Here is a 12,140-nt window from a genome sequence, read left to right on the forward strand (position 1 = left end):
GTTGTTGAGAGTCGAAGACACGACGTGCATCTGCAACTATAAAAGTACATCCAGACAGCAATATATGACTGAACCCATTTAGATTCTACCAATGAAACTACCAGTGAGTATACGCAAAGGTTATCAAAGAAAGCACATGTTTTCCATTGATTCTCCATAATTTGATGTTGAAGTATACTAATCATCATCATAAAGATGCCCCTTCTTTGGCATGGCCCAAAAAAGAGCAACGATGTGTGTTGTATCATCAGTTATTTTCTTATATCCGTGAAACTAGTATTTAATTGCTAGAATAAGCATTTTATAAGTATCATCATCATAACTGTTATTGATACTACAAATTCAAATAAGTAAACAAGCTATATATATTATGAACATATATATATACCTGAGAACATATATGAGCATTTATAAAATACAAACATGCCAATGGCAATACCCGTCCCTAACAATCCCAGAAGTTATTTGGAATGAAAATTTACGACATAACATTCCCACATGATGACTACACGACATAATGACCCGTGCATAAGATGCATTTTGTTATATTGCCAATACAAATAAATATAAATACTAATATAAAACACACTCACCGTGGGTTATAATCTGACCACAATATTTCTTTTTCTAAGCTATAATTCCTAGATGTCCCTTCGGTTGCTAGGTCAACTGAATTAGACAAAGTATATGATGAATCGCTTAGCAAGCATGTAGTTTCTTCATTACCTTCTGCAATATGATTGTCTCCATTCTTCTTGATCCTTCTTAAGCTTTGTAGTTTATACTCCACTTCTTTCATCGTAGGCCTTTCGCTTCCTTTAAACTTCAAGCACGTTGCTACTAGTTGAATAACTTTCATAAGGTCTTGTTTAGTCTCTTCTTTCATAACACGATCCTCCACGAGATCAAAATAACGTTTCTCATTCAGTGCTTGAAGAAAATACGTTGACAGGTTTTGTTTGTTCTCATGCTCGATGGAGAAAATAGGTTTCTTTCCTGTTAAAAGCTCCAGAAGAATGACCCCAAAGCTATAAACATCGCTCTTCTCTGTCAGTTGACTTGTTTGATAATACTCTGGATCCAAGTATCCAAAGGTACCTTGAACAGCAGTAACTATATGAGTTTGATCAAGTGGAATAAATCTTGAAGCCCCAAAATCTGATACTTTTGCTGTGAAGTGATCATCCAAGAGAATATTCAATGATTTAACATCTCTGTGTAAAATAGATATCGAAGCAGCCGAATGCAAATAAGCAAGTGCTCCTGCAGTCTCTGCAGCGATCCTCAAACGAGTTTCCCATGACAATACACAACTACCATCTAAAGTATGGAGATGGTCCGAAAGAGCACCATTTGAGATAAATTCATAGATCAATAAGGGCACTTCAGTCTCCAAGCAGCAACCAAAAAGCTTTACCACGTTTCTATGATTAATTTGAGAAAGAATTGCAACCTCATTGATGAATTGATCTATCTCGCTCTTCTTCACAATCTTCGACTTCTTTATGGCGACTACGCGTTGATCCGACAGAATCCCTTTGTAAACTGTTCCGTGTCCTCCACGACCGAGCACTCGAGTTTCATCAAAATTATTGGTTGCCTTTTCTATCTCTTCAAGAGGAAATATCTTTGTTCTCTCAGCAACATCTTCACGGGAAGAGATGAGTTGTTGTAGCAGTAAACCATGATTCTGACGGAAGTGTTTTTCTCTTATTCTCTTTTGTTTTCTTTTCTTCCATTTTGTCCTTAGGATGATCAAACTCGTACTCAAGAGCAATAAGCCCGCGCCATTACTTGCGCCGATGATGACACCTGCACGTTAACACACAAAGTTTTAGCTTTCCCCGACTCTTTTTAGCTTTGCCGATGGCATTTACCCTCTACCGTGTTAATTGGTATCGAGGACTTGCCTAACACAAGAGTCGGCTTTTTGTCAGGGATGCAGGCTCTTTGTCTAGGATCACCGGACGACCCAGGTGGGCATGTGCAAGTATAGCTGCCCATCGTGTTAGTACAAGTTCCATAGCAAACATATTTTTGGGGATTGCGACACTCATCAATATCTGACAATTCATAAAAAAATAATAGCAATGCTTGAGAAGGAAATTTTAGAAGATCATTGCAAAAAAGAAAAAAGAAGCCTGTGAAAGCGGAAAGATAATTTTATATGTAGATGCTGCTTATACAACTAATATTCTTCGTATCAAAGAGGGAGGGAAAGAGTTCGAAGTACCTCTACATCCATTTAGGAGATATGGATTTCCTTCGTAACCATCGTTACATTGACAACGATATCCTGAAATTTCCTGGCCATTGCTACTAATTTTCTCGTCATTACATGAGCTGTGTTGGTCGACACATGCGAATGTGGTCGTGTTTAGCTTAGCATCCTTGCAGGATTGGTCTGTGATTATCCAATTCAAGATGAATAGCTCTTCAAGACCAATGAAAGGTTGATTATTGTATGCGAAGGAAAAGAAGTAATCATATTTTTTTTTCTTGACTGCCAAAGTCCCTTCCACCAACGACATATTCACCACTATGTAGTAGTCTTGGAAGGAGAGAGTGGGAGGCTCAGTTGCCCTTATGCATGTTAGAAAAAATGACTGGTCTCTGTAGCAGCCCTCTTCTACCCCAAACGGAAAGAAGATGTCAACATCCCCGCATTTTGTTGAACAGTTATTTGGTAGAGATGGTGTGAAAGTTTTATCTGTTGAGACGATCACAATGCTCAGCGACAGAATTAATGCAACACAACTTTTCTTTCAATACATATATATATACATTTAAATATACACAGGAGAGATGAGGAAGGAACATTACCTTGGCAGCCGTTGGGTATGTAGGGATAACCGTGATAACTTAATGAGCACCGACAAATATATCCAATAGTGTAATTCATGTGAGCTACACTAGAAAAGATATCGAAGCAATCACTATTATAGCTGCGGCAAGCGTAAGTCATCATATCCTTCTTAGCCTCTTTACATGTTGTTTGGTCGGTAATATAATACGCAAGGGTGGCCACTATCACTTGTGTTCCTGTCCCATTCAATATTCTTTCGATATCCTCAGTGAAATTACTCGGATGATACATGAAGGCCTTAATAGGAGAGGCATTAAACAAATGATGCTCGTTCTGGTTGAGTCGAGTTAACCGAATCCCCAGGGAAGTAAAATTCGCAGCATTCCAATAATACATGGAAATTGTACAGTATGCATGTGGAGTCGAACTATTGGGATAACAGGTAGTTGAGCAAGAATCGATGGTGGTATTGGTTGCAAGATCAACTAGATATGCATTAGCGCTGCAACCAGCGACATAAATCTCGTTAGATGTCAATGAATCACCGAAACTGGATGTAAGGTTTGCCAACAAGTTAAAAGAGAAGGGGAAATTCCTCAGATCAATCAATGTGTAATTGAAATAGTCCTCGTCGACATCCATGGTGACAATTGGAGTTTTCACGTACACGATTCCATTGTCCATATCAAAATCAATGACCTCAACGGTGCCATCGCCCAAGAAGAGGCTACGAGCAGGAGGATCAGTGGTTTGGTTTATGCAGGTAAGATTAAAACCTGGACGAAAGCAGCCGCTGCCTATACCGAAAGGGTACTCGAAGCTGATGTTACCACAGCTTTTTGGGCAGTTGGGAGGGAGGGGAAAAGTTATGTTTGTGGATGTGTTTTCTTCTCCTGTTGAACCCATTGGTCCCAACGTCAGAAATAGTAAGAGCAGCACCTCTGCTAACCCCATCCCTTCTCTATCCTCACTCGAACACCAACGTCCAGATGTTACCAACCTGTTAGAAAAACAGAGTCAGGCTTAGTTAGCAAAGCTTACTTCAGTTGGCTACATGGACAAGACTTATAACACGAACTGATAACACCATAAAATTAATTAGTGGAAAAGTCGATTTCTGCGACACCAGAGCACTTTCATATCCATCAAATATGGTAGTATTGAAATCTTAAAGATTTTCTGCAGCCCAAGAAAACCATCCCAAGCCTGCATATGTATATCGTATTAATTTATATCAGTGTCCATTATGAATAATATTTAGCGGTTTGATAGTATAGTGGTGATGACAAGTGTGACCCAGGGCTTATAGAGGATGAGCAGAGGAACTCTGAAAACACGTGGGATAAAGAACGGGCTTGATGAATTCTGCTATCAATAATCCTCAGACAAAAACTCAATGGCATCTGCGAGGTTAGGGGGGTTCTCTCAAATGGATCAGCCAGGATGGGAAGCTAACGGAGGCAGAGGGAAAGGAAGTGAAAACTTGTATACAGGGGATAAAGCACGGGCACATGTTTCATATTTGACATTAATCTAAGAATACCTTAAGAAGAAAATTGGTTTAATGATATAAGAAATTGCAAGAACAGCCAACGATAGTTCTACTAACCTTCGCATAGCATGAAGCCTAGCAACTCTCGGCACCTTTCTCCTCTCCGCTTCTGGCTCTTACAGGGACGAAACTGTTGCAGTGCACAGAGGGGTATATTCTCGATGTAGATAAATAACGCTGGGGCAATAATTAGCATTAGACTGGCGAACGTATTGACTTAGTCTGGATTGCTACCTGTTTGAATTTCTCAGAGCTGTTCCATCGGGCATGAACAACGATGTTCTCGGTGATATCGTATAAGTTAAATTCCTTGAAAAACAATGATTCCACCGATTTATCTAGCTGAAGTATGTATTATCTAATTTCAATCTGTTTGGTCCTACTAAAACTTTAGTCAGTATATATTTGCAGTCCACCTCAGGAAAGTGAATCCAGAGTAGTCCGATGTGACGTGGTTTTCAGTGAGTCATTTGAATATACTAATGGGTATTGTATTAGTTGTGAAAATTATCGTTGACATGTCACAATAGCGTATTGACTTTGGATTAATATGTACCATTCATATATACATATAATATAATGACAGTACTCGCGGGCCCTAGTATTTTAATTTTCTTGAAAGATCTAATCACGTGATCTTTCGAAAACCTTGATAACTTAATGAACACCGACAAATATATCCAATAGTATAATTTATATGGACATCAAGGAAAGACATCATAGCAATCACTATTCTTGCTGCGGCAAGCATAAGTGATCATATTCTTGTAAGCCTCTTGACATGTTGGGTGGTCGGTGATGTAATATGCTACGGTGGTAACCGACACTTGTGTTCTCGTCCCGTTCACTATTCCTTCGATATTCTCCATAGTAAAATTTCTCCCGCTATACAAGAAGGCCGTAACGGTAGAGGCATTAAACAAATGATGCTCGGTCTGGTTGAGACGAGTTAACCGAATCCCCAAGGAAGTCAAATTCTCAGCATTCAAAGAATATATGTCAAAACCACAGTATCCTGTATCAAACGAGTACTAGTATTCATGTGGACTTGAACTGTTGGCATAACAGGTAGTTGAGCAAGTTTGAATGGTTTTATTGGTAGCAAGATCAACTAGATCAGCATTAGCGCTGCAACCAGCGACTAAAATCTCGTTATATGCCAATGAAATAGTGAAACGGTCACTAAAGTTTGCGTCCAAGTTAAAAGAGAAGGGCAAATTCCCCAGATCAATCAATGTGTGGTTGATATATTCCTCGTCGACATCCATGGTGACAATTGGAGTTTTCACGTACACGATTCCATTGTCCATATCAAAATCAATGACCTCAACGGTACCATCGCCCAAGAAGAGGCTACGAGCAGGAGGATCAGTGGTTTGGTTTATGCAGGTAAGATTAAAACCTGGACGAAAGCAGCCGCTGCCTATACCGAAAGGGTACTCGAAGCTGATGTTACCACAGCTTTTTGGGCAGTTGGAAGGGAGGGGAAAAGTTATGTCCGTGGATGTATTTTCTGCTCCTGTCGAACCCATTGGCCCCAATGTCAGAAATAGTAAGAGCAGCACCTCTGCTAACCCCATCCCTTCTCTTCCCTCACTCGAACACCAATGTCCAGATGTTGTTACCAACCTGTTAGAAAAAGAGAGTCAGGCTTAGTTAGCAAAGCTTACTTCAGTTGGCTACATGGACAAGACTTATAACACGAACTCATAACACCATAAAATTAATTAGTGGAAAAGTCGATTTCTGCGACACCAGAGCACTTCCATTTTGATCAAATATGGTAGTGTTGAAATCTTAAAGATTTTCTGCAGCCCAGGAAAAGCATCCCCAGCCTGCATATGTATACATTATCAATTTATATCAGTTTCTATTATAAATAATATTTACCTGTTTGATAGTATAGTGATGATGATGACTAGTGTGACCCAGGGCTTATAGAGAATGAGCAGAGGACCTCCTCTGCTCACCCAGAAAAAAGGAACTCTGAAAACAAAGTGTTTTGGTGAAGCGGGGTTGAGGATTTGTATGGTATCAATAATCCTCGGACACAACTCCATGGCATCTGCGAGGTTAGGGAGGTTGTCTCTAATGGATCAGCCAGGATGGGAAGAAGCAAACGGAGGCAGAGGGAAAGAAAGGGAAATCTTGTATACATGGGACAAAGAACGGGCACATGTTTCTTATTTGACATTAATCTAAGAACACCTTAAAAAGCAAATTGGTTTAATGATATAAGAAATTGCAAGAACAGCCAACGCTAGCTCTACTAACCTTCGCATAGCATCAAGCTTAGCAACTCTCTTCACCTTCTCCTCTCCGCTTCGTGCTCTTACTGGGACGAAACTGTTGAATTTAAATATGGATTTTCAACTAGCGTATGCTTTCCACATTTTCCCCTATTAGTCTACGCTTACAGTAGTCTAAATTGTCCATATACAAGTGAGGCATCATATTTGAATTTTCCTTCGAGTTGCTATTCTCTCCTTGTTCAAAGAAAAACTATCCTTACGGACTTCCACGTGAGTTGTTCTTGCTTCTATCTTCTTGTTACTGTCTGATTTATTCGGATTTGGATAAGGAACAATTTAGTTAAGACATCAGTAGGGTAATATAGCATGTAATCTAAAAACTTATGTTATTTAGTTTATAGACTAATATCGATAGCAAGACTAATCCGAAACAACTTATTTCTTAATTCATCTTAGATATGAAATTTCTTTCTAATAAAATCCCACAATTAATAACAAAAATTGGGATTTAACTCATACTCTAATAGCCAAACAATGATTATTTCAATGTACTAATCAGATAATACAAGTATTGTATGGTTGTATGGTGAGTCATTCTCTCTTCTATCTTCCGGTTGCAGTGTGATTTATTCTTCGAGTTTGAACAAGGAACAACTAGTCAAGCCATCAATCGGGTAATATATCATGATAATCTAAAATTTTATGTTATTTAGTTTATGGACCAATATCGATAGCAGGACTAATCCTAAACTACTCATTTCATAATTTAGTTTAGATATAAAATTACTTTCTAATAAAATCTCACAACTAGTAATAAATATTAGGATTTAACTCATATACTAACAGTCAAACAATGGTCATTTCAACATATAAATCAATATCGCATAGTTGAAGTTATCGTTGAACTGTCAAGTAATGTCTTTATCTTTGAAGTATATATATATTTTTTTCAAGGACTTTTCATATTTTTGGTTATTAGTCTACGCTTGTAGTTCACGAGTGAGACATCATATTTGGATTTTTCATTGAATTATTGTTCTCTCCTTGTTCAAAGAGAAACTATCCTGACTTTCGTATGACTCACTCGTACTCCTTAGTATCTGTCATGAAAAGAAGTGATTCGAGGAATATGACAAGTAATGTTGATATGAAGACTGAGTCATTTTTTAGCACAAGAGTATAGTATTTTATTTTTCTGAAGTTTGTTTATTCTACCCAAACTAATACCTGCCTCTTATAAATTAATCCTCAATCTTTCATCATGTTTGTTTGTCACGAATCCACCTAATAGGACAACTAATCTATTAACTTCTTCATATCTAAACTATTAACTCATGGTACTTAAGCATAATTTAGCAGTAATATATCTGTCACATAATATTTTTACACCTTATTAGTTGACACTATCATTGTATTCAAGTTTTCATTAATTTAGATTTAAAGGCTTGAAAAATCTAACTTCACTTACCACGAAAAACTATATATGAGTTAATCTCGATGCTATGGTGAAAAAGAAAACAATAAATGAACAACCGATTATTACTACAAATGAATTGCTAGTTGTTATATGTATGAGTGCAAAACGACTAAACTGTGTCACATACTTTACGCACGATATGTGAAGATGAAACGGTAAAAACATACGATGAAGATCATCAAGTTAGAAACTAAGGGAGTGCTGAAGTCCTCAATTGAGAATAATAGTGTCAAATGTTTAAAACACTAACTACAAGGCTAGAGAAAGGAAATTATGATTGGCTTCTCTTAAGTGACCATCATTTTCCACGACGCGGATAATCACAGAGTTTTGAAATAATTCGTTTGACATAGAAATTAATATATTAAAATGGATCCTGACTCTGTAAGCTTCGCCCTTTCTTGACGACCTAAAGAAACGGAAAGAGCACGATTTTAAATTGATATGAGTGGCTTAGAAATTCCAATTGATGTTAAACGTAATATTTCAACAACTTGTATCTTAGAAAGTCAACAAGGCAGTCAGTTTAAGCCGCCTCATTAGAATCATTAGTCGTCAACGCAGCAGCACGAGTCTATCTAGCGTGAACATCATGTTCACGCTACAGAAGTTGTGGCCCTTGTGAATCCACCCGTTTGCATTCGTCCCACAAGAGCTCGTGCTTGGATCATGTAATCCAACACTAAGCTACATCTTTGGACAGAAGAGATAGAGACTCACCTTTCGTTCTACAAGTGGCCTTCTCCTGCTACTTGCGTTACATCATGTAGACAAATCAATCACCGTGGGTCCACCTTATGTGAAATGAGAATAAAAAGATCAATGGACTGACTTCCACAAAGTCTTTGCATCGCTCCCTAATGTGGTACGTATTGATAAAACAAACGTACAATGTGCATATGATGTGGTACATACAAAGGCTATACCGAACGAAAATTGACTTTATACAAGCTCATCACCCGCGATTTCAATAGAACACAGATTAACCTACCAAACTTCCGTCGCAAAAATGTTCTCACCCTATGTGGGCATCACATGAACTTTGAAATGTCTTTGGGATGAAAATTCAAACGCAACATTACCCAAAACCGCATTACATTATATCATTAAACCCAAAGATGACACACTGCAACATTATATAGGCACAAGTGGAGATCAAATGGTCAACAAAACATGAATATTTTTCGAATACAAGAGTTTCTTCAGCATGCAAGCTATAATTCATGGACGTGTATCCATGAATTATATGTGTCTCCAAGCTATAATTTGATAAAGAATTGCAACCTTATTTATGAATCGATTTATCTCATTCTTCTTCTTAATTTTTGATTTTTTTTATGGCAACTACACCTTGATCCGGTAGAATTCCTTTTGAACTATTCCATGTCCTCCACCATCGAGTATTCGATTTTCATAAAAAATGTTAACTGATTTCTATCTTCTAAAGAAAATAATTTTGTTCTCTATGCAATATTTTCATTGGAATAGATTAACTGTTGTAGTGGTAATCCATAATTTTGACGGACGTACTTTACCCGTATTTTCTTTTGATTTCTTTTCTTCCATTTCTTTCTTAGAACCACGAAAACCTATACATAACATTAGCAGCCCCGTGGCTTGCACCGATGATAACACCTGCGCAGTACCAATCAAGTTATAGCTTCATACAACTTCCCGTTTGTGTTTCATAGCTTTGTCAATGACGTTTAGTTTCTTTTCTATTTCTTTTGCTTTTTTTTTCCATTTCAATTGCTCAATCATGCAATTCCACGTCCCTAACAAAAGAGTTTACATGCGCACGCAATTGTAGCTGCCGTTCGTATTAGCACAAATCCCATGCCAAACGTATTTCTCAAGAAAGCTGCATTCATTGATATCTAACAGACCATCAAAAGATTAGAAGTTATGTCTAACATCGGGATTTAACTTTTGAATCCAATTTTTAGGGAAGTTACTATTCATAACCTCCTCTTTGCAATTGACAATCTTCTTACTACGGGCAACCATTTAAAAAATAATAAAATATTATTTTATTATTAACAACCCTTGTATTATCAATTTTTTTTATTTTTTTTCCCATAGTCTCTTATTTTATTGTTACAATCGACACTGCTTATTGCTGTCAATTGTTGGTAGCCTCGCTCGACCTCTCGATGTCATTCTCTTTTAAGAGAAGAAAGAAGAAGATGAGGTGGAAGAAGAAAAGATATTTACATCTTAGAAATATAAAAAAATATAAAAAAAATATTTTAAATAGTAAAAAATGGGTTACAAATATTGATATCCTCTCCTTAAAGAAGAAGATTACTTTTAACCTCAAGCACATTTCTATCATCTTGATGATTTCCATAATATTTTGTTTGGTCCTTTCTTTCATAATAACATCTTCTATGAGTTCGTACTAGTGTCTCTCTAGTTGCATAAAGAAAATACATTGACAGACTCTGTTTATTTTGTAGAAATAATAAGTTTATTCCCATTAAAAGTCCGAAGAGAATGACTCTCAAATCATAAACATCGTTCTTCTCCATCAATTGACTAGTTTGATAATATTCTGGATCTAGGTATCCAAAGATATCTTGTGTAGCAATGACTATATGAGTTTGATCAAGCGAAATGATATCTTGAGGCTTCAAAATTCGATACTTCTCTCATATCCAAAAGAATATTCGACGACTTATAAAATAGATATGGAAACAGCTGAGTGCAAATAGGCAAGTGCTGTATCATGTTCAGTTATGCTGTTAAATAAAAGCAAGAAGCCCAGCAAAGAAATTAAATGTCAAACTTGTGAAGAAGACAGTAATGGGAGAGCAGAGTCCACTCACCTTCGCGTCTCTGCTGTTGCTCTGGCTTGAAGGACGCCTGCAGGGGTGCACACAGAGAGAGATAGATTGTTGATATAGATGATGTATCGAACCTGCAGCAGCTGTGATGGAGGAGCGAGAATTTCTGGAGGGACGGATTGCAGAAGCTCACAAAGGGAAAGGGGTAGATTGCTGGTATAGATGATGACTTGGCACGGCAGATGCAGTGGTAATTGGCACGACTGAAAAGACGGTACAGCGGCCAACAAAGTTGATTAGACTTGTACTACGTACACTCGTAACATGAACTTCTTGTTGGTCGGAGCTCGTTGGAATTATAAATGAATTGGAATAGATTTTAGTTGATTCGATTTTTATTTTTTTATTTTGAAAAACTAAAATCGATGATTTTTAGTTCTAAATTGACGATTTCAATTTTAAATCATTGAAATATTTTTTAAAATTATGTATAGTACAGTGACTAAAATGTTAAATTTAAATCAATGAATGTGGTTTGAGTCTTGAGAGATGTTTTATGTTTGATTAAAGATTTTTTTTCTTCAAAAGATGTATTTAAATGGATTAAAAATTTTATAATTTTATAATTTTATTGTCGATTATAGTTACACATCTAATTATGATTTTTTATATTTAAAATTATTTTTTAGTTAAAAAATTTGAGCTTAGAATCGAAATCAAAATCGTCCAAATCGTAACAGTCTTATCTAATAGTGAGATGGATGTCTACACAAGTAAACATCCCTTTTACCAGTTTAATTGTCAAAGAAAGAAATCATTATCAAGCATAACAGAGGAGAACGAAGAATATTTAAACTTATCATGCGTGTACTATATTTAATCATTTCTATTTCAGATAATGTTTATCTAATCGAACTCACACAACGAGAGATAAAGGAGGAGTATTTACCTAGACAGCCATTTGGTAGGTATGGATTGCCTTGATAATTAAGTAGATAGAAATTCAAACAATAGACTAACCTAGGACATTAAGTGAAATAGCTGTTTATATATGATCTGATCCATACAAAGGATAACGCTGTATTAGTGTTTATGGGATACAAACTTTTTAATGATAATACAAGACACAACGATACTCACGAGGACTACATAAAATACTTATGCATACAACAGATAACATTATATAAGTGTTTATAGGATATAAATTTTTCAGTCACAATATAAGACACAGCAATACTCACACGAGCACTACATGAAATACTTAATG

The 12,140-nt window shown here is 36.6% G+C and overlaps 1 protein-coding gene across 2 annotated transcripts; it reads right to left on the reverse strand.

The window, feature by feature from the left end:
• Positions 1-341: 341 nt before the first annotated feature.
• LOC135604773 (wall-associated receptor kinase 5-like) lies at positions 342-4,604 on the reverse strand. 2 transcript variants are annotated; one of them, XM_065094426.1, is made up of 5 exons: positions 4,416-4,604; positions 2,824-3,806; positions 2,234-2,710; positions 1,911-2,063; positions 342-1,812 (listed from the first exon to the last, which is right to left on the reverse strand). In XM_065094426.1, exons 1-5 carry the CDS (start codon positions 4,421-4,423, stop codon positions 590-592), a joined length of 2,844 nt encoding a protein of 947 aa, XP_064950498.1. In that variant the 5' UTR covers positions 4,424-4,604; the 3' UTR covers positions 342-589. The 2 variants fall into 2 exon arrangements, with proteins under 2 accessions (XP_064950498.1, XP_064950505.1); XM_065094433.1 differs by having other exon boundaries at positions 2,824-4,012.
• Positions 4,605-12,140: the final 7,536 nt, after the last annotated feature.

The sequence above is a fragment of the Musa acuminata genome, chromosome BXJ1-2 (assembly GCF_036884655.1).
Source record: "Musa acuminata AAA Group cultivar baxijiao chromosome BXJ1-2, Cavendish_Baxijiao_AAA, whole genome shotgun sequence".
Taxonomy (NCBI): domain Eukaryota; kingdom Viridiplantae; phylum Streptophyta; class Magnoliopsida; order Zingiberales; family Musaceae; genus Musa; species Musa acuminata.

Bases quoted from the DNA above. Each gene is read 5' to 3' on its own strand.
- LOC135604773 (XM_065094426.1), bottom strand. The intron at 2,711-2,823 runs GTAATGTTCCTT...TCGTCTCAACAG, and splicing joins CATACCCAACGGCTGCCAAG to ATAAAACTTTCACACCATCT. The intron at 1,813-1,910 runs GCAAGTCCTCGA...GTTAACGTGCAG, and splicing joins AAAGCCGACTCTTGTGTTAG to GTGTCATCATCGGCGCAAGT.